Source organism: Aspergillus karnatakaensis (genome assembly GCF_047715665.1).
Source record: "Aspergillus karnatakaensis strain CBS 102800 unplaced genomic scaffold BJY04scaffold_71, whole genome shotgun sequence".
Classification (NCBI taxonomy): Eukaryota; Fungi; Ascomycota; class Eurotiomycetes; order Eurotiales; family Aspergillaceae; genus Aspergillus; species Aspergillus karnatakaensis.
Window position 1 is genome coordinate 111,568 of NW_027395783.1, and position 20,294 is coordinate 131,861.

The following is a 20,294-nucleotide window of genomic DNA, read 5'->3' on the forward strand; positions in this document are numbered from 1 at the left end:
TTGAACAACTAACTACCTGCATTCATCCATCCTTTCTTTCCTTAAACAACTGCAACAATCAATCATGAATATCAGGCATCGTAAACAGCCGCCAATAGCCATCGAAATCCAACGTCTGCGTAGCCCCAACACTCCCCCCCTTCGCCTCCCGACTGCTAAACCCATCCCCCAGATACGCAAACCGATTCCTTCCAGCTTCAGGGCGTCGCCTGATATGAAAGTCCTCCCACCGCGGATTCTTAATCGCCTCCATAAAGTGAAACGACGTGCCCCCATAGATAGCCACAACAGGCCCATCCACCGTCCCCCGCTTATACCAACTCCGGCATCCACGCGTCCACACCGTCCGCTCCAAATACCGCTGAATATGCTGGTTATACTCATCGTTCGCATCATGCCTCACCTCAAAGCTGCTAATCATCTCCGTCTGCAATTTTTCCAGCCACTTGTACACATACACCGCCGTCGCCTGGATCCCAAGAACCAACGACCCATTGCTGATCGGACTGTTAGGCCCAATAAACGAGAAATAATTCGGCATATCGGGAACCGCCATGCCAAAATACGCAGTCGGCTGCTCAGCCTCCCACCTCTCCGCAAGATCCACCCCGTGCCGCCCGATAACAGGGAACGAAGGCTTAAACGAGGTATCGAATCCAGTGGCACAAACAATAACATCATACTCCTTCTCCTCCCCAGACCTCGTCAGGATCCCCCTCTCCGTAATCCTTTCGACATCATCCCACCGCATCTCCACGTTCTCCTGCGTCAGCGCCTCCAGAAACCCCGGACCAGGCGTCTGCCGTCGACACCCCACCGGGAAATCCGGCAGGAGATACTGCGCCGCCTTCCGACCCTTGGGACCATCACCCAGGCGCTCCAGCATACTCCTCCGAAACACCTCCTGCGCGCGTTTTTGAACATCACTATCCGCAATCGCACGATGGAAGTTCTCAATCCGGCGATCCATAATCGCCGCGCGGTACTCACGCAGGAATCCCGGATCCCGAAAGAGCTCTAGACTCTCCGCCGTGAAATTGTACTCGTCGTCCATATCGGGATCGTTGGCCGTGGGCTCGTTGATGCCTGGGGCTGGAGAGATCCAGGTCTGCGTGCGGACGTAGACGTCCATGGCGGAAACGACTTTGGCGAGCTGTGGCACGATTTGGATTCCCGAGGAGCCGATGCCGATTGTTGCGACTCGTTTGGAGGTGAAGTCGTAGGATGGGTCCCAGCGGGCGGAGTGGAGAAGTTTGCCTTTGAATGTGGTGAGGCCTGGGATTTTCGGCCATTGCCAGTTGCTATACAGTAGGAGTATTTGTTAGTGGAAGTTAGAGCGGAGGGATGGCTAGGACGTACTTGAGTACACCACCGGCGTTGATGAAGACGTCGACCTCATCTTTGAAAATCGCGCCGTTGCTCTGCTGCACTTGCAACTCCCATTTCGCTTTCTCTTCGCTCCAGATGGCGGATTTGATCGTGTGCTGGTACCGGATATACTGGTTACACTCGTACTTATCGGCCACACCACGCATGTACTCGTGGATCTGCTGCGAGGTAGCGTAGTAGTTTGGCCAGTCTGGCTTGGGCTCGAAGCTGTATGCGTAGTTGTGTGCGGGGATGTCGCATTTGCAGCCGGGGTATCTAACCATATATCAATATGACTACAATAGAGCAGGATTGGTGGAATCTACCGGTTCTCAAGCCACGTCCCTCCTAAATCATGGTTCCGCTCGTATATGACCAGCTCGGCGTTTTTGTTCTTCATGCGCTGGCTGAAGATGATTCCCATCATGAGGCCGGAGTATCCGGCGCCCATGCAGGCGACGCGGATGGGGCGGCGTGTGCCGATGGGTTGCTCGATGATCTTGTAGGCTGGGTCTAGGTTAGACAGGGGTCTCTTGCTGTGTTCGATGTTGGCGTGTGCGTGGCCATTTTGAAGGATATTGACTCCGTTGGACTTCGGCTTTTGGTGTTCGGGCTCGAGCGGTTCGGGGGAGATTACGGAGGGTGCCATTGTGACTGTTGATTCAGCTTGGTCTACATCTGTGTCAGTGATATGAGTACTGTTATATTTGCTGAGCCGTCCCTGGGCTGGCCTTGCTCATCTTGATGATCTGGAGATCAATGTCCGGTGCTAAGAATTTAGTGGCAAGTATGGAGTGGGATGGACATCAATGTCCGTAGCCAGCAGGCCAATCGTGTTGGAGCTGGATCGCTGATTATCCTCGTGATACAGATACCCCAATCATAGCAAAAGAGGATAGCACTCGAATGAACTCAGCTTCAGTCGTTGGTTCCTTCGGATTGGAGATGGTTGACGAGATGCAATGCCTCGGGTATCCGTCGACCCCGCGTTACTCCAACTGTTCCCTCCACCACCTTCAAGCAGATTACAACTCACAAGAACCCATATCGAGACAGCATGCCACTCAATGGGGTGCAGAAGAATACACGACCCTCTAGTAGGACCTGCAAAACATGCACCCCCTGCCGCAAGAAGAAGATCAAGTGCGATGGCGTCCGCCCGCAGTGCGTCGAGTGTACCACGAATGGACTGGTCTGCGTTTTCCCTCAAGATGCCAGACGGGAGCCCCGACCATCGCGAACCCGTGTGCAGACGCTTGAGATGACTGTTCTCGCGCTCGTGGAGCATATGAGGGCTGCAGGCATTGTGCCGCCGCAGACAGTCCTTGGAGAGTCGATGCCGGATGGGAACGGGAGTGTGAATGTAGACGGCGAGGCGGACGATACAATGGTTGCCGCTGAAGACAGCGACGTGCAAAATATGCGGTCTGAGAATTCGGAGCTGGCTGGCTGTACTGCGACCGCGCCTGCAGTAGCTAATAGACAGCTACCTACACCTTCAACATCCGGCTCTACTGCTGATAAGCATGACTTCCAACCGATATTCGATCTCTCTTTGGCAGATCTCGGTGACGAGCAGGTGGCACAGAATGAAGGTATAGATGGTCGACAACTAGGCCAGAGTGACGACCCTGCGAGCCATGCCCCTCATAAAAATCAAAATGACAACAACGAGACCGTGTCAGCAGAAGGATCAGGCATGTCGCCATGTGAGGCCCGCGTCGCCGGCGCATACCACGACCAAGGATGCGTTTCCTCCGTCCACGGGCTGGCAAGTATCATGAATCCCACATTGCGGGCACAGCACAAAGCGAACATCTCTACCATGGTACGAGAGGGCGAAAATGCGATAGCAGCGTCCAAGGCGCGATTGATCAGCAACGCTGCCCTACAGCGACAGCGAGAACCGCGTATTTTTCGAGATTTATCGAATAGTGTTGATCTAGATGGCTGTGAGCCGGAGTTGGCAAGACATCTACTCGATGTACACTTCAACCGCCAGCATTATGCGTACCTTCTTTCCTATCGACCGGCGATCATGGAGGGCATTGCCAATGGCGGCGGTCCATGGGTTAATAAACTGTTGTTGAATGCAATCTACTTTTCCGGCACGCTATACAGCGATCGACCTACCCTGCGAGGGACAGACTTAAACGACGAGAATAGCATGACAGCACAGTTCTACCGCCGGTTCCGGCAAGTACTCTCTGACGAGATCATAAAGCCTAGCATCCCCTCTGCTGTGGCTTTGCTACTGATGAGCGCCTCACTGGTATCAAAGGGCCAGTCCAGCGCAGGGTGGAATCTCTCGGGCATCGCATACCGAATGATCATGGACAAGGGGTGCCACTTGATGCTCGGACCGGACTACCAGCAAAAGTCCACGCCATCCAGCGGCCGAAAACACAGTCAGCTGCTACGGCGGGATCTGGAGCAGGAAATGCGCAAGCGGCTGTACTGGGGGGCATTCGTCACGGATGCAACGCAGTCACTGTATCTTGGCCGGCCTTGCATGTTTGCAACCAGCGAAGCACGAGTCCCTCTGTTACTCCTCGACACGTTCGAAGAGTTCGAAGACTGGGAACCCTACGCTGATCCATACCCGGGTGTCAATCCCCCACCAGCATACTCGCCGCAGCCAGCCCACGCGGTCTCGACGTTCAACGCGCTCGTTCGACTATTCCAGATCAGTACAAGAATCACAGAGCTCTACGGGATTCAAATCATGAAGTGCACGTCTGCGTACCTGCTCGAGACCAAGGCCGCTATCGAGCGAGACTTAGAGAACTGGCATACCTCCCTCCCAGACCATCTACAATTCGACCCCGAGGGAACATCCACTCCACCACCGCATCAGATAACGCCACAGTAAGCCCCCCAGACCCCCTATCCCATAACCACCCTCACAAACATGAAAGTACAACCTTCCACGCCCTCCTCATCCTCCTGCACCGCGCCTTCCTCGAAGAAGGCCACCTCCGGCGGCACAGCAACTCATCCACGCGCGCACTCAGCGAACAAGCATGCATAACCAGCGCACTGGCAATCCAAAAACTCGTCAAAGCTTACAAAACAGCATTCACGCTCCGCCGCGCCCCGTTCTTACTTTCCTACGCGGTGTACTGCGCCGTGAATGTGATTCTGCGGCAGGAGCGGCACGACCGCGGGCACTTCATCGAGGTGATTTCGTTCTTCTGGACTTGTCTGGGGGAGTTGCAGGGCGGGTGTAATTTTGGGTTGGAGAAGCCGTTGGGCATTTTGAGGGATATGGTTAGTGAGTTTCAGGTTAGTACGAGGGGGAGCGAGACCGGGGGAGTGGGTGGTCCACAGGGAATGGGGTATTTGGGGCGTCTTGATGAGGAGATTTTTCCGCTTCCTGGGGGCGTGGGTCAGGCTGTGGAGATGGGTATGCAGGAGTCTCCCCCATTCCAAGACTTTATCGGCATGGGCATGGGCATGCCGGATCTAGGGCTGGATGGTGTTGGATCGCCGGGCTTTCTTGCATCCTTGAATCAGCTTGAGAACGATCTTTCGCATGATAGTTTGTATGGACTATTTGCACCGTCGCAGCTACATTAATAGATATGTACATGAATCATACGATGATCTCTCACTCTGTCTTCAAAACCCTCCAAACCCGCCGAACATTCGGCTTCGCGGCATTACTCCGAATCCTCATCGTCCAGTCCGTCACGCCGGCTTTCCACTCCGGTCCACCCAGGCCATTCTCCTCGTCGTAGATATTCACTCCGTAGAAGTTTGCTGTCTCCGCCTCGCCGTACACCTTTTCCTGCTTGTACCGCCTCATCGCTTTCCATCCCGGAACGAGCGCTAATTTCCCGCCGTGCTCCTGATCGTACCACGCGTGGTAGTCGGCTTCTGCTTCGGGCTTCGGTGTTGAGCCGTTGATGACGAGGGTTGAGTTGGGTAGAGGGCTAGTGGGGACGTGTGGGGTTGTGATTGCTGCGGTGCTGTTGGGGTCACGGCCGTTGATGAAGGAGCAGAGGATCCAGGAAATGGCTTGGTCGGGGTGTGCTGCGATGTCGGCGTTGTAGGCATCTCGGGTGCTCAGAAGTGGCTCGATGTCGGTCAGGAAGTAGAGGGTGTTTTGGGATGGGGCTTTGTCGTCTTTTGCTCCCAGGGTGTAGATTGCTTCCACTGTCACGCTTTGTGGTGGTGCATTGGGTGGAGTCTCGGAGAGACGCATGAGGATTCCTGGGGTAGGCATTCTGGCTGGAGGGGCTGGTTTTGGATAATAGGTGGATTGGAAGAAAGATATGATCCAAGCTCGGCCGCTATTGTACTCTTTAGCGTGGACTTGTAGCTGGAGCTCTGGTATATGCAATGGTCTTATACATATTCTGTGGAGGAACCTACCCGGACGCATGGAGTCATTCGTCCATGCATGTTGTCTCCAATTCTCGCGGGAATCCTCAAAGTCCGCCCCTCCTTTCCCCAGTTTTCGCCCGGAGGTGCATCTCCGGATACTCTGGGACGTGCATATGAGTGCTCCAAGATATTCCCGCATGCCAGAAGCCAACACTCACAGATAGGAGAATCTACTGTAGCAAGGTACTATCTATCGATTATCACTGCTCATACTTCCCAACATGGCCACTCCTCCAACTCCATTCCCATCATTCGACCAGCTCCCTCTCCGCGAAGGAGACCCTCCAAATTCAGCATGGGGTCTCTGGGGCAACAACCCAGACAGCGCACTCGGCTCGCTCAACTACCTAACAGACGAGCTAGTCCTCCAAACAATCAAAGAAGAGGTGAAAACCGGTGAACGGATCGGCCTGAAGTGCGTACCGTCTACACTACCCTTACTGAATACAAACTAACCTCAATCCAGCCTCCCCCTCGACCTCTTCAACCCACCCCTCCTCGGCCGCGCAGGCTTCGAACAGAAAGTAATCAACAAAGACCCCCTCGTCGTAAACGACGACGTAATCACCTTCAACACCCAAGGCAGCTCGCAATGGGATAGCCTGCGCCACTTCGCCTACCAGGCCGACAAGAAGTTCTACAACGGGACCACCCAGGCTGATATCCATGCCGCTCCGCGTACCGCAGTTAATAGTCTGCAGAGCTGGTGCGCTCGTGGCCTTGCCGGAAGGGGGGTTTTGATTGACTATGCATTTTATGCACGGAGGCACGGAATTGATATTGATCATTTCGCTCCGCATGCTATTACGCTTGATGATGTTCTTGCTATTGCAAAGGAGCAAGGTGTAGAGTTCAGAACCGGCGACGTGCTCTTCCTGCGAACTGGGTATGTTGCAGCGTATAAGCAGCTCGACAGTCCAGGGCGAGAACGGGTCGCCGGCGTCCGGGAGTGGTGTGGGCTGGCGCAGTCGCGAGAAACGATCGAGTGGCTGTGGCAGAGACAGTTTGCTGCTGTTGCGAGCGATTCGCCTGGGTATGAGGTTCGACGTGAGTTGTCCATTCCATATTCGATCATCCCTTTGCTGACAGGAAGCAGCGCCCACTGAGAAGGAATGGCACATGCATCCGATCTTGCTGGCAGGATGGGGCACGCCAATCGGAGAGCTATTCGATCTGGATGGACTGGCCGAGAAGTGCGAGAGGGAGAAGCGCTGGTCCTTCTTCTTCACGTCTGCTCCGTTGAACTATACGGGTGCGGTGGCGTCTCCACCAAATGCGACGGCTATCTTGTAGAAGTTGTCTATTCTAGAGCTATGACTTTATCTATTCAGAAACCCAATACCGCTCTCGACCCATGTTGTGCGTCTCTCGCCCTCCAGAAACGTAGAAGTAGTCTTCCAGGCCTCTACAGTGCCCTCCATGAAAGTAGTCCCTGCATTCCTGTCTTTATACCGCGAAAACACCAGCAAACCCTCATCCTCCTCTCCAATCCCACGGTGCAGCACCCAGAAATTCAACACCCGCGGCTCCTCCTCAGCCTCCTCTGCCAGCCCCGCCAGCTGTTGCAGGACAGCCTCTTTCTTCCCAGCTTGCGGCGTCAACTCATCCACAACAATATACTGCCTCGCCTCGGCGACAGGCAAACGATTATTACGCTCCATAAAGTTGACCGTCGTTGAGTCCCCTGCATCGCCCTCGCGCGAGAGAAAGCCCACCCCAGACGGCCGCCAGTACCGCAGGTCGCTAGGCCTTGCCAACAAACCCTCCTCACCAACTGCCGCACGGAAGGCTTTGTACTCGCTGCTTGCGCGGTGGGCTACTGTGTTGGCTTCGATGTCTTCGTATCTGATTCTTCATTACTACTAGGAGTCATTAGTTGACGTGTGTTGGACTTACACTTCAAACCCCCGCAGCCAGTGGTGGGGGACGGTGTCGCTGTCCTCAGCGCTGCGGAACCAGGCGTATGCGTGACATTTTGGCTCGTTGGCGAGTGTAACAGGGGCTATTTTGGAGATGTATTCGAGGAACTGGAGAGTTGTTAGAATTAACCGCAGTGGATCTGGTTGGGCTGGCACTGGGGCGGCCTACGCGATCCCGTTTCTCAGGGGAAGCGCAATTCGAGAGGGGGGCGATGATGTACATGGTTAGTTGCGTTGGAGGGCACATTCACCAAGTGTCTACTTCCCCAAAGGCTTATAACTAGGACGGAAGACCCGGAGATGCAAGTCCAGCGGTGGGGTTATGACTCCAAACCCCACCAAGACGTCACCTTTAGTAGTCAACCCAGATATACCTATCCTCCATTTTATCTACAGTCTCTGAGCAAGTCGACTCCTCCGTATACACCCACCATGGCCTCGGAAAATACGCCCACCCTACCAGACATCTTCTTCGAGGCGTCGTCGTCTCTCCCGCCGCCCACCCGCCTACGATGGTACATCTGCGTGATCGTCAACCTCTCCTCCCTAAACTACCCGGACATAATCCCCCAGGTATACACCCATCTTGATAAACACTTACTCTCGACCCTCTCATCCACCGACCGGTCTACCGCGGTCCAGAAACTGCGAGAAAGCCTGATCAAATCCACCGGCATTGTCGGCGCCGCGCGCACAGGGAACGCCATGCGCGTGCTCTCGAACTGCATCCCCGACAGCTATCGAGAGACAGAATCCCCCCGATCAAAGGAAAGCGACGAAGTCGCAAGACAGCGCGGGAAGGAGTTCTGGACGCGGATCTACGCGCGCAATAAAGCCTTTGATCCCGAGGCGAGTGTGCGCGCGAGTCCGGATTATGCGTTTGTTGTGCGAGGTTTGTTCCCCCTCTTGTCTAGCGGATATGTACCCTATCGATGGAATTGCAGGAGAATAGTATAGAATGCTAATGCTATGTAGAAGTCCTCTACGCACGCATCTTCTCCTTCGACGGGGTCATTGACGACCTGCTGACCGGGTTTGTGATGGTTTCGGCGCTGTATGGGATGGATTGTCCGAATCAGCTGCAGCATCATATGAAGGGGATGTTGATTAATGGGGCTACTAGGGAGGAGCTGGAGGGGTTGAGGGAGCTGTGTTTGGGGTTGGCGGGGAGGTTGGGGGTTCGGTCGAGGTATCCGCCGCCGGTGATTCCTGAGCGGCCAGATGTGGAGTAAGATAATTACAGGGAATGTATTGACGATATGTATCTGCGGAGAATGATGAGCGTCAGTCAGGCCATTACAAAGAATACTATCATAGGGTGGTGTGGATGAAGGCAGGTATGGTCAGAATACACTAGACCTTCCATTTGGTGAGTAAAGGGAGACTCCACAGATGGGACTGGGGCTTGGAGCTAGGAGTCCGGTTTATATTTTCTTAAACCAGCAGCAATGGATGTACTCGCTGCTACGCAAGCAGTAAGGGTCTGATTCGGAACGCCAATCTAGGCAATACGCGTAGGTTTTCGGACAACAGCGAGTAGCTGATCTCCGTGAGTTGGGCGTAGGCTAAACACGCTCTTTGTCCTGGAGATGCTCTTCCGGTGAGACAGTCCAGCTTATCTCCCTGACTGACTCGCGCCTCCAATGCGAACGATGGTGTATGTGGGGTAGCAGTCCGGGGAACAAGCAAAAGGTGCTATCGCCCAATGATCATCTACCCCAACTTACCCCAGGATGTTCCACTCGAGCTGGAGATAGCGGTCACCGGGGGTTCATGTCCGCAGCAATCCCAGTCGCTGATCTTTATAATCTCCTGAAGTCATGTAGCACTGTGATTGAATGTGCAGGAGGCCACAATCCACGGAGTACCCGCACCACCCCTTGCTTATTGCCTCTTCTATACGCAGTCATGGCTCGGCGAGACTCTAGCAGCCAGGGGTCTCCCTCCGACGAGAAGCCCACGATCGATACAAACCATCTGGAACATTCTCTCCAAGCCGGGCTCTCCCCCGAAGATGCAACCTTTCTCCACGAATTCCCTGAAGGGGCTCACAAGAAGGTTTTTCGGAAAGTGGACTTCAGGCTCATGCCCATGCTCATGGGCTTATACTTGATAGCCAACCTGGACCGGTAATTGACCCCTTTCTTTGTAACAGAACGAAAGACTAACAACTGTAGAGCAAACCTGGGCAATGCCAAAATCGAAGGCCTCGAGGCCGACCTCAACATGAAAGGCACGGACTACAACATCGCCAACATGATGTTCTTCGTCCCCTACATTCTCTTCGAGGTGCCATCAAACGCTATCCTCATTAAATTCAAAAAGCCCTCTCAATGGATCAGCCTAATCGTGACGGCATGGGGCATCGTCATGACCTGCTGCGGCTTTGTCCAGAACTGGGGTGGCCTCGTAGGCTGTCGCGTTCTCCTAGGTGTATTCGAGTGAGCATCCATAACCCCCTCAGCCAGCCCCAGAACCATACTAACCCTCCCCAGAGCCGGCTTCTTCCCCGGTGCCGTCTTCATCCTCAGCCAATGGTACCCCCCCTACATGACCCAACTCCGCATGTCCCTCCTCTACTGCGCAGCCGCCATGTCCGGCGCCTTCTCGGGCCTTCTCGCCGCCGCAATCGCCAAGATGTCCGGCGTCGGCGGCTACAACGGGTGGCGCTGGATCTTCATCCTAGAGGGCATCCTCACCATCGCCCTCGGCGTCTCCGCCTACTTCATCCTCCCGGACTCCCCCACCCACTCGTCGCGCTGGCTCACAACCCCGGAAACCCGCTACCTGAACCTCCTGCACAGGAAATACCGCGGCGTCCGGAGGACGGAAGAATCCACCCCCAACGCCGAGCAAGAACCCACCATCCCCAAGAACCAGAAGTGGAAAATCCTCCTCTCCGTCCTCACGGACTGGCAGATCTACCTGCAAGCCCTGATCTTCATGTCTAGCTCTGTCCCCACCTACGCCCTGAAATTCACCCTGCCCCAGATCATGGTTAATATGGGCTTTACGTCTACCCAGGCGCAACTCCTCTCTGCGCCACCTTATATCGCCGGTGCGATTTCCGCTGTTGTCTCCTCGACTTTTGCAGATAGAGTAACCTGGCGCCTGCCATTCATCGTCGGCCCGCAACTCAGCCTTATGACCGCGTACGCGGTGCTCTTTAGCTACAGCGCGAACATCGCCTCACATGTAGCATTGTGCTTTACCTTCGTGCATGTCGCGACGATAAGCGTGTACCCGATTATTCCCGGGGGTAATACATGGACGGTGAATAATCTGGCTGGGTCTGCGAAGCGGGCGATGGGGGTGGCGTACATGATTGCGCTGGGGAACTGCGGCGGGATTATTGGGAGTTTTATATTCGTGGCGGAGGAGAGTCCGCGGTATCAGACGGGGTGGGGGACGAGTTTGGGGTTCGTGGTTGGGGGTGCTTGTGCGGCGGGGGTGTTGGAGGTTGTGTATACGTGGATTAATAAGAGGCGGGACCGGGTTTCTGAGGAGGATGTTAGGGAGAGGTTTAGTGAGGCGGAGCTGGAGGGGTTGGGGGATCGGAGTCCGTTGTTTCGGTATACGCTTTAGGGTTTATTGTAAGCTGGGGGCGTGGAAAGGGGGCTTGGGCCTTTTGCTGTGCTGACTACTTCGTGTTTCTGTATGGATGCAATGGACGATACTTAAGCTACAGCGCCAACATCGCCTCGCACGTCGCGCTGTACTTCACCCTCGTGCATGTCGCGATGATAAGCGTGTGCCCAATCATCCCCGAGGGGAATACAGACATCTTAGAGCAATCCGGACTGAAGTCAGAAGAAACGGAAGGTCCAAATGCTGTTGCTCTTTGGGGGGCTCCAGTGTAAACACAAGGACTGCCAAAAAGTAGATAGGGCTATATAAGCCTTGAAATGAACGAGATATGACCTTTCCTTGGAGCTACCATCAACTACGCCGTTCACGTCGTACTTTCTATTTCCGCTGACCGAATCAAGAAGATTCTCTGTATAGACGCTGACCCAGCCGTTCAGCAAAATCACAAAGCCCTCTACCCTTCTTTAATCGTCTTGTTCAGTTTCATGCCCAAACAAGGATAGCATCCATCAGTGGCCGTGTTGGCCAAAACAGTGCATCCTACCATCATAGTTACCAATCCAGTTGTCTGTTCCGAGGTTAGTACATAGGGGTTTCTATAATCACATCAGGACTTACTCGTCTCAATCGACGTCGAAACATAGTTCCCAGCCCTGTTTACGCAGTTGGCACGGAGAACTGTACCCGAAAGTTTGACGTCTTTACAGGATCCAGAATATCGACCCCTAAAGTGCGTTTTTCTTATGGTAAATACAGTGGCAAAATAAACTTCACTTCGTGCAAAAGAAGTTCTTACCATAGTCGCCCAACAAGCCTGCCGTTCTCGTTGGCGAAACATGAATCAGGGTTGATAGCATTGCCGATGTTGTAAATCCCACTTATCTTTTTGCAACTGGCGAAGATCTCCTTGCTTCCGTCCGCCGCGTTGTAATAGCTGATATCTTGGCAGGTTGCGCCATAGCCACTGTCTGCAGCGACTTTGATGCCGAGGCTGAGAAGCATAAGCGGGATGGAGATATTGAGGTGCATGGTGGTAGGCCCGTAACGAAGTATTTGAGATCCGATAGACTGGAGATTCGAGTTCGAGAACGTCCAGAAGGATCTCACGCCTCTTATAGAGAAATATTGTTGATCTGCATCGTATGCTACAACATCATTGATGGATTTAATGTGCTGGATCCTAATTAGTGACCTGTCAGTGTACTCGCTTGCAAGGCATAGGGTGGGTAGAGGCACGGTAGTGAGAATTTCTACAGGATAACAGATTGATTGAGGCAGTTTATTTACAGGGGCGTTGACTGCATACCCCTGCTGATCGGAGTCGAAAGCTGCTGTTCCCCCGTCTGCAAACTACTAGTATTGCAACGTGCTCGTTGTTAGGCGGTTTGGTTCTGCGATGGCAAGATTAACGCAGACAGGGTTTATTATTTCTTCCCTCAATGAGGCTTGCGGGCGAGATTTGACCAGCCCATGCCCAGCATTATGCCCAGCATTATGCCCAGCGTTTCCCCTCCCCGGGAAAGGACTATCATAAGGACTTTGGGAGACATAGACCCGATAACTCGTCAAAGTGTCCCAGTGTCAGCTTCAATGGCATGAAACATATGTTCATAGTAAATTGTAAGTGGATTGTAGAGTACTCTGATTATCTTGTAGAGTCTGGCGGCTAACTCGTGGGTTGCGTACGCGTATAGCACCGTACCAACTCAACGGGCGGGAGAGCGAGGGGAACTTGACAGAGAAACGGGGCGTCGGTGGTAGTGAGGATTTTAGGTGCTTATGTTATATCAAGGGATCCACTACGCACACACCGGCTTCGCTCGATGCATACCGGTGCCTCGCTCTGATTGGGGAACATGGGAAAGAGAGGCTCTTTGCGGATGCCGCGGCAACCTTGGAATCGTTCCGAGGAAGTTAGGGTCGTTATACTCTTTATTTGGAAGGGCCCTTGAACACCCTGACTCTTGCTAACCGAATAAAGCGAGGCAGTGGTGTATGCGTGCAATGAGACTGATATGCACGTAGCAGGTCCAGGATTAGATTCCTCATACTCTTTCCGTGCAACTGACGAACTGTGTGGACGAGCAAGAGAGATAACTGCTGTTCCGCTGGAGGCTTCATCATCTCGCTCCCATCCCAAATCAAGACTAAGGGGGCGTAAGTTTGTAAACCACGGTCTTTCCAGAGCAGACTACGCGTGTCAAGGAAGAAGTGTTACAGATGATACAGGTGTACTAGTGCTGATCCTTTAACGCTCTCTCGGAACGAGATTGTATTGGCGGAGTGCTATACCAGAAGTACTCCAAGGACTATACTACAAGCCTTGTCGACGGTGGGACTGACATCCATCGGTGAATACAATGGAGGGCACATAATCGAGAATTCGAGGATACTATTACGAAAAGCCCCAGCAGCCAGGGTACTCTCTTTGACAATTAGCTACTCACTCTATGCTTCATATAAAACATGAGTGCATATACATGGGTGTGCCACTCAGGCCTCTCCAGATGGGAATATGCATCTACTCATCGTCGCGAATATCGACGGTGGTCTGCTTCCACTTACGGGCCGGCACACGACGGTTGAACAGAATGTCGATCTCACGGTATGAGCGATCCTTCATCTCTGGAACCCAGAGCCAGGCACCGGCGGTACAGATGAAGGCGGTTCCGGCCCAGACGTAGCCACTCTTGCCGCCTAGGTTCCACTTGTCGGTGTTAAGCAGGTAGCTGGAAAGGAAGATGCAAGGAATGTTGACCAGGTAGTAAGCACCTCGGCCGACACCGGTTGTCAAGGGTCGGAGACGAATGGAGGAGGTCTCGCCGATGATGACCCATGAGGACGGCGCGGGCCCCAAGCAGAACAGGACGGAGACGATCAGACCAAGTGATGCTTGCGCATTGCTAGCCGCGTCACTCCGACCAACTGAAGCCGCAATACCGAGCACGATCAAGAAGCCACAGTTGATGAGTTGGCCGTAGACATAGATGGTGCGTCGGCCGACATAGGTGGTGAGGATCCAGGAGAGCATGACGAAGACGGCTTGGAGGGCGGAGGTGATAAGACCAAGGGCGAATGCCATGTGGTCGTCCATTCCGGCCTCTGAGATGGATATCAGTCTTCTGCTACGAGTGTCAGAAGGATGGGCTGGAACTCACGCTTGAAAAAGTAAACTGCCTGGTTGGCAATCAGATTGCCCGTCAGATTCTGAGATGCATACACACCGCACACAATCAATGTGCGGTAGCGATCGGTACCTCTCCACAGTTCGATGAGACTAGGCTTCTTGGTCGTCTTCTCGAGCTCAATCGTGCGGCGCATCATGGCAACTTGGTCCGCGGGATTATCAGTCATGCTCGCGCGCCCAAGACGTTTGATAGACTTTTCGGCCTCGGCGTACCGGCCCTGTCGTACGAGCCACCAGGGTGATTCAGGGGCAAGGAAGAGCAGGATAGCGAGAGGCGTAGGGAACATCCATTGAAGGGCGATGGGCATCCTGGAATGAATGTTAGTATGCTTCCTGTAGCATTACGGGAGCCGACAAACCTGTAAGAGTCGGTGTGGTCCATGGATTGGTAGTGGTAAGTGATGCCGCCGACGATGATCGACCCGAGCGCCCAGAACATCTGCAACATTTGGGTTGCTGGGGCTCTCAGTCTCATGGGGACAATCTCGGAACAGTAGGCGGGTGCATTGGCGATGAAAATACCCCACGGGATGCCTTCCAGGATCTGGGAGGCGAACAAGACCCCTTTGTTATTGCCAAAATAGAAGATAAAGATGAACGCGTTCAAGGCCATGAGACCGCCAATGGTTGCCCATCGATATCCGATCCAGCTGGTGATGGGACCTGCGACGAAGACGCCAATGAAGGCGCCGAGCGGTCCGCTGCACTGGAATGCTGACTGCCATGAAGCCTCGATAATATAACCCTCTTCTACGTCGCTCCATACACCAAAGTCCTCGGCGAATCGCTTGGTAGCGATGAACTGTCCCATCAAGAAAACGCAGTAGGACTCCATGATCTATCGCGGCGTTAGAAAAAAATATTTCGCCTCTGATGAGCAGGTGCTTACAATGGTGCACGACATGATGAAAGCCCACATGCTGGCCGCCGGATAAGCCTTGACGGCCTCGAGCACAGTCATCTCCGCTTCGATCCTCTCGGCATTGATGGCGCCCGTTCGGTCATAGTCGACCTTCTCGTCGGCATCGTAGATGGGTTCGGTCTTGGAGGCCTCGACCTCCTCCGCCACAGTCTGCTTCTCCGTGCTGCTCATGTTGGCGATCTCTGAGGGAGACAAATAGGTGAATGAACGAGAGAGGCAGCCACGACCGGGGGTGTTTCAGGTCTTTATAGCAGGGTGGGCATGAGCTTGTCAACCCCACACAACTCTCCGGCCACGACGGTAGCAGCGTCGCACTTGTCTCGCCATGGGATCTCCCGAGCTGCTGCCCGGGGTGGAACGGCAAAAAGCAATTAACCTATGGCGACAGACACGCGTTTTCCTCGGGGAAAGATGCACCGGCTAGACACAGTATTTCCCCGGAGTCACTTGCGGGGGCCAACCAGCCCTGCCCTCGGTTAATTAGTTTCACCAGGCGACTCGAGCACTGTCAGCAGTGATTAACGATCTCTAATATTAATATAACTTACTGTCAGATGGCTGGCTATGGCATCAATATTCGGAGGGGAGGAAACCAACGACCACTACAAAGTAGCTTGCTTTAAGACACGGAGAAATAACCCGTTCGAGTAAGCCTGCACCGGCAGCGAATGATATTGGAGTATCTCAAGGGTTCGGGCTCCTGGTGGAGATTGTTATTTCAGGCTGACTCGAGTTAATCCACCAACCATCTTTCCCCGCGGGGGTCTTCTCCCTCGGTTAATTCCCCAGTCTGCTGCCCCCGGGGTAAGGGGATGCTGCTGAATGGCTGATTTCTCACGGCCCCAAAACCACCATGCGTCTTCTCCGCTTCCTTTTGTCTCTTCGAGATGTGAGCCCACCAAACTCCTCGCTGGATTGGCTGACCTTTCTGCACGGTCCTTGCGAAGGCGACAAGGTCTCGATGCCCCCCTGCTTTCACGGTTTCACCGGATGTCGCCCCCTATGGTCCCATGTCGGGTGACAGTCTGACAGATGCAATTGGTATCCTGAGACAATCCGGTGTAGCTTGGGGCAGCCAGCGCCTGTCACGCCTTCTGGAATCTGAATTCCTTCCAAATCCTCCGTACTCGTACTGCAGTGGCTTTCCAGCTCCCTGGCCAAGGGTGGCCCCGCGCTAAGCTTCGCTGCCACGCTGCATGAGACAGTTTCACCGGGAACGAAATTCTTTCAGGTTTCCATCGGCTGGCAGATGAATATTCAGAGTAGTACTCTGTAGTTACGCGGCCTCGCCCTCTCTTTCACTCCCAGTCTCACTCTTCGGTTCGTCCGTAAAATATACATACGAGGAAACGGTAACAGCCACCGCAATGACAGCTAACCCCGTATTCGTCCAGTAGTACCCCAGCACCTCGGAGATACTCCCAGAAAGCAACGGACCCGCGATCAGGCCGACATTGAAGGGGAGTTCGGTGAGACCCGCTAGTCGCGAGTTCCCGCCATAGGGCCCGAACATGGTTGGGTTTTTCTTCTCGAGTTCATGGAGGACCGCTGGATGAGTTACTACGTTAGTGCTCTGAATTGTCAAATAGAAAGTATCCGGTATGAGAGGAAGGGGAGGAAACAAGGAAGTTCAAGCAGGGAAGGCGAAATGAAGGATTGGCACATGGCATTGGACGCACCCAACATCTGAATGGACCCCGCCCCCCGAGTCAACGCTAACGCGAAGCCCAAGCCAATAATCGCGGTGATATAGACCGCTTCTCCATCTCGGCCCTCCAGCTTTCCCCAGGGAAGCTCTTTCCCCGGGACTCCAAGAAGCCACAGCAGCGGCACCATCAGCGCACACCCGACCGTTGTGGTCCCGCGCAGGCCCGTCCGGTCCCGGAGGTGTCCAATTGCAGGGCCGAAGATGATGCTGGGGACCTGTAGGCTGAAGAAGAGGAGGCCCACGGGGAGACTGTCCCAGCCAAAGACAGCCCGGACGTGCAGGGGCAGTGTCGTGTCGAACGCGGCGAGGACCATGGACAGAAACAGCGTGTTGAAGAGGCCGGCCAGGACGCGGAGGTTGGAGAGCATGATCCGGTAGAAGCCGTGATGGCTCACGGGGCCGGTGGGGTTGGAGTCAGAGTCATCGCTCTCGGGGATCTCGGGAAGGAGAGCTGTCTGTTCGTCGGTTGGCTGTGTTTGATTCGTAATCCGGGGCCTGTTTTCGATCATGAGCAGTCGGGCAAGGATGTCGACGCTGAGGAGGAGCAGCGCGGCGGACCATGCGGGCCAATACCCCAAGAGCTGGAGGAGAACCCCCGAGACCATCGGACCGGCGAAAATGCCAGTGGTGATGAACGACATGGCTGTGCCCAGGACCTTGCCCTTGTTGTTTTCGCTGATATTGTCAACCAATGTCGCCTGCGCGACAATCCAGACCGAGCAGCTGGCAAGCGACTGAAAGATTTCCCCGACCATGAGCAGCCACACTGGAAATCAATTAACTACAGGGAGTCAAGATGCTTCTCAGGACAAAGTACGCACCGGTCGGCGCGCATGCAACCAGGATAGTACCCGAAGCACATGCCGCGAGCGACAGAAGGAGAGGGATTTTTCTATTCGGAGTCTTGTCTGCGAAATGGGCGATGAAGGGAGCGGCGACGAGAGAGACCACGCCGTAGGTTGTCAGCAGGGTCGTGGTGAGGCTCTGGGTGAGCGCTGGGTCGACATGCAGTCGCCTTTCAAGCATGTACGGAAGAATGGGGACGACGAAGCCGAAGAGGAATGTTTCTGGTGGAAAACGTTAGCTAGAGACGATCATTCTGTCGTCGACATACCCGAGAACAAACTGATCGTCGCAGTGGAGATGATAAACGACTGCGAGGATCGCCAGCGATAGCCCCAGGGGGCGCTCTCTTCGGCTGTCATGGTTGCGAGTTGGAATCTGTCTGATGCATAGCACAAAGAGACCCGTCGCACTGTTTTTTTAAGTAACAAAATCATCTTCAATTGAGTCATCGCTTGAGTCACCATCGGTCGTATGCGTAAACGTATCCATCTTGGCCTCTCCAACTTAAGCTGCACGTTTGTCTCCTTGGCTGTCGTCCTTTTCAGCCGGTATGTGACTCATGTCAACGGTAGAGAGGACTGCGTCTTGCAAAGTTTGCCGTTACTAAGATCAAAGCTGCAATGCTCCTCAACCTTGGGCTTGCATTGCGCCGAGGAGGGGGAGGCGCCCAAAGATATATCTTGGCAGGGGACCCTGAAAAAAGCCACTGTGATATAACAGAGGTTCAGACGAAAGACGATACTGGTGCTTCAGAGGTCTGTATAAAATTCATCGATGAATTGACCAGAGCTCGCAGCAACCTCAACTCAATCATTTCCCTGCGTCTTCTGCAGAAATTTGGTTGGTCGGTTCATCTCGTTTGAAGAAACCGGTAGCAAAGTGAGCAAAGAAAGACCCTATTCACCTGCAGTCTTCTGCATGTGCCACGATCTTCAAACCCTAAATGAAACAGAGAACGACCTCTGGACTTTCTGACGGAGATGGTTGGAGGGATTCTTGGCTTGAATCCAGGAAATTCAAACATGCATGAGGCTGAGGTCTTGAGCTTAGTATCTTGACAGGCCAGAGATGGCTACAAGGTGCTGTTGGCTGCCCTGTTTGATTAGCCGAACGGCGCGGCTATGGCTCCTACTCCGAAGCTGGTTATTGGAACAGATCCTAGACATCAATACGAGACAGTTTTAGAATCAAGACATACTGGTTGGCTTTAAAACTTCCGTCAAGTGTTCACGACATGTATCGGCGCCTAGCTGGTGGCCATGGTCGGTCAGTTGCACCTGCACTGGCGACGAGGCTGAAATTCCAACATCGCTTGCTTCCTACCTTCCCACCTCCAGGTCCGCCGCTGACCTTTCTTCCCTTCGCATCTTCCTCGCCATCATCATCTACACATCGATATTCCCACCACCGCATTGAATATCATCAAGAATACCGGCGGGGACGGAAGCTACTTGATTCTCTTCTGCTCAGAGCTGGATACTTCGCGCAATACATCGTGCGCGACGTGAATCTGAGACGGCTGGCTCGATACCCAACATAAAGAGCTTTCCGCTGCACTATAAAGGTGCCATGACAACAGAATAGCGTCTGTTGTAGTCTATAGTCGATCCATCAATCTCACATCACAAGTCACACGCAGAATGGGAAACGAACAGTACACGATGGGATGGGTCTGCGCGCTCCCCATCGAGAGGGCCGCTGCCCGCGCTATGTTGGAGGAAGTGCACGAGACAACAATCGAACGAAACCTTTCCGATAACAATACCTACACTCTCGGCCGCATCGGTCCTCATAACCTTGTCATCGCCAGCCTTCCTGCCGGGGTTTACGGGGAGTCGCCTGCAGCAACGGCTGCAGCGCAGATGCTATCTACTTTCCCTTCGATTCGAATTGGTCTCTTGGTTGGCATCGGAGGGGGCATTCCCAGCGAACAACATGATATCAGGCTTGGCGACGTCGTTGTTAGCAGGCCGGACAAAGATATGGGCGGAGTGGTTCAATTCGACCGCGGAAAGCTTCTACAACACGGTCGGTTTGTACGCACGGGATCTCTGAATAAACCACCGTCGGTTCTCTTGACTGCACTAGCTGAACTGGAAGCAGACCACGAGCTGGAAGAAAGTAAGGTGAGTTGCTACATGACTGAGATGATGGAAAGATACCCGAAAATGCGCACGGAGTATTCGTACCAAGGGCAAGCAAATGATGTCTTGTTCAAATCGGGCTACGAGCACTCAGAGGATGAACCGACCTGTGAGACATGCGACCAGAGCCAGGCTGTACACCGACCCGAAAGGGATCCCGGCCCCTTGATTCACTACGGGCTCGCGACCCGAGCGGAGAGACCATGTTCTGGCTGAATGGTAT

At 53.8% G+C, this 20,294-nt stretch overlaps 11 protein-coding genes across 11 annotated transcripts; 5 read left to right on the forward strand and 6 right to left on the reverse strand.

Annotated features, from left to right (window-relative positions):
• Positions 1 to 51: 51 nt before the first annotated feature.
• Positions 52 to 2,017, reverse strand: BJY04DRAFT_231971 (flavin-containing monooxygenase; the record flags this gene model as incomplete). The annotated part of the gene is made up of 3 exons (XM_073719662.1): positions 52 to 1,301; positions 1,360 to 1,644; positions 1,695 to 2,017. The coding sequence occupies 3 exons, from the start codon at positions 2,015 to 2,017 to the stop codon at positions 59 to 61; spliced, it is 1,851 nt and encodes a 616-aa protein (XP_073565961.1). The 3' UTR covers positions 52 to 58.
• Positions 2,018 to 2,425: 408 nt separating this feature from the next.
• Positions 2,426 to 4,947, forward strand: BJY04DRAFT_231973 (transcription factor domain-containing protein; the record flags this gene model as incomplete). Its single annotated transcript, XM_073719663.1, has 4 exons — positions 2,426 to 2,936; positions 2,970 to 4,236; positions 4,287 to 4,752; positions 4,783 to 4,947. 4 exons carry the CDS (start codon positions 2,426 to 2,428, stop codon positions 4,945 to 4,947), a joined length of 2,409 nt encoding a protein of 802 aa, XP_073565962.1.
• A 31-nt stretch (positions 4,948 to 4,978) lies between these two features.
• BJY04DRAFT_223371 (uncharacterized protein) lies at positions 4,979 to 5,596 on the reverse strand (the record flags this gene model as incomplete). The annotated part of the gene is made up of 1 exon (XM_073717676.1): positions 4,979 to 5,596. One exon carries the CDS (start codon positions 5,594 to 5,596, stop codon positions 4,979 to 4,981), a length of 618 nt encoding a protein of 205 aa, XP_073565963.1.
• Positions 5,597 to 5,978: 382 nt separating this feature from the next.
• Positions 5,979 to 7,050, forward strand: BJY04DRAFT_223372 (uncharacterized protein; the record flags this gene model as incomplete). Its single annotated transcript, XM_073717677.1, has 3 exons — positions 5,979 to 6,172; positions 6,224 to 6,804; positions 6,854 to 7,050. 3 exons carry the CDS (start codon positions 5,979 to 5,981, stop codon positions 7,048 to 7,050), a joined length of 972 nt encoding a protein of 323 aa, XP_073565964.1.
• Positions 7,051 to 7,076: 26 nt separating this feature from the next.
• Positions 7,077 to 7,899, reverse strand: BJY04DRAFT_223373 (putative quinol monooxygenase; the record flags this gene model as incomplete). Its single annotated transcript, XM_073717678.1, has 3 exons — positions 7,077 to 7,602; positions 7,654 to 7,784; positions 7,846 to 7,899. 3 exons carry the CDS (start codon positions 7,897 to 7,899, stop codon positions 7,077 to 7,079), a joined length of 711 nt encoding a protein of 236 aa, XP_073565965.1.
• Positions 7,900 to 8,108: 209 nt separating this feature from the next.
• On the forward strand, positions 8,109 to 8,908 carry BJY04DRAFT_231974 (uncharacterized protein; the record flags this gene model as incomplete). The annotated part of the gene is made up of 2 exons (XM_073719664.1): positions 8,109 to 8,568; positions 8,652 to 8,908. 2 exons carry the CDS (start codon positions 8,109 to 8,111, stop codon positions 8,906 to 8,908), a joined length of 717 nt encoding a protein of 238 aa, XP_073565966.1.
• A 676-nt stretch (positions 8,909 to 9,584) lies between these two features.
• BJY04DRAFT_210808 (major facilitator superfamily domain-containing protein) lies at positions 9,585 to 11,261 on the forward strand (the record flags this gene model as incomplete). The annotated part of the gene is made up of 3 exons (XM_073714311.1): positions 9,585 to 9,805; positions 9,854 to 10,117; positions 10,172 to 11,261. The coding sequence occupies 3 exons, from the start codon at positions 9,585 to 9,587 to the stop codon at positions 11,259 to 11,261; spliced, it is 1,575 nt and encodes a 524-aa protein (XP_073565967.1).
• Positions 11,262 to 11,773: 512 nt separating this feature from the next.
• On the reverse strand, positions 11,774 to 12,293 carry BJY04DRAFT_223376 (CVNH domain-containing protein; the record flags this gene model as incomplete). The annotated part of the gene is made up of 3 exons (XM_073717679.1): positions 11,774 to 11,832; positions 11,883 to 11,989; positions 12,061 to 12,293. 3 exons carry the CDS (start codon positions 12,291 to 12,293, stop codon positions 11,774 to 11,776), a joined length of 399 nt encoding a protein of 132 aa, XP_073565968.1.
• Positions 12,294 to 13,592: 1,299 nt separating this feature from the next.
• On the reverse strand, positions 13,593 to 15,868 carry BJY04DRAFT_148040 (putative MFS maltose transporter). The gene is made up of 4 exons (XM_073708823.1): positions 15,341 to 15,868; positions 14,811 to 15,289; positions 14,423 to 14,760; positions 13,593 to 14,366 (listed from the first exon to the last, which is right to left on the reverse strand). Exons 1-4 carry the CDS (start codon positions 15,542 to 15,544, stop codon positions 13,786 to 13,788), a joined length of 1,602 nt encoding a protein of 533 aa, XP_073565969.1. The 5' UTR covers positions 15,545 to 15,868; the 3' UTR covers positions 13,593 to 13,785.
• A 667-nt stretch (positions 15,869 to 16,535) lies between these two features.
• On the reverse strand, positions 16,536 to 18,286 carry BJY04DRAFT_231975 (major facilitator superfamily domain-containing protein; the record flags this gene model as incomplete). The annotated part of the gene is made up of 4 exons (XM_073719665.1): positions 16,536 to 16,921; positions 17,053 to 17,847; positions 17,903 to 18,148; positions 18,196 to 18,286. The coding sequence occupies 4 exons, from the start codon at positions 18,284 to 18,286 to the stop codon at positions 16,650 to 16,652; spliced, it is 1,404 nt and encodes a 467-aa protein (XP_073565970.1). The 3' UTR covers positions 16,536 to 16,649.
• Positions 18,287 to 19,567: 1,281 nt separating this feature from the next.
• BJY04DRAFT_223379 (uncharacterized protein) lies at positions 19,568 to 20,287 on the forward strand (the record flags this gene model as incomplete). Its single annotated transcript, XM_073717680.1, has 1 exon — positions 19,568 to 20,287. One exon carries the CDS (start codon positions 19,568 to 19,570, stop codon positions 20,285 to 20,287), a length of 720 nt encoding a protein of 239 aa, XP_073565971.1.
• Positions 20,288 to 20,294: the final 7 nt, after the last annotated feature.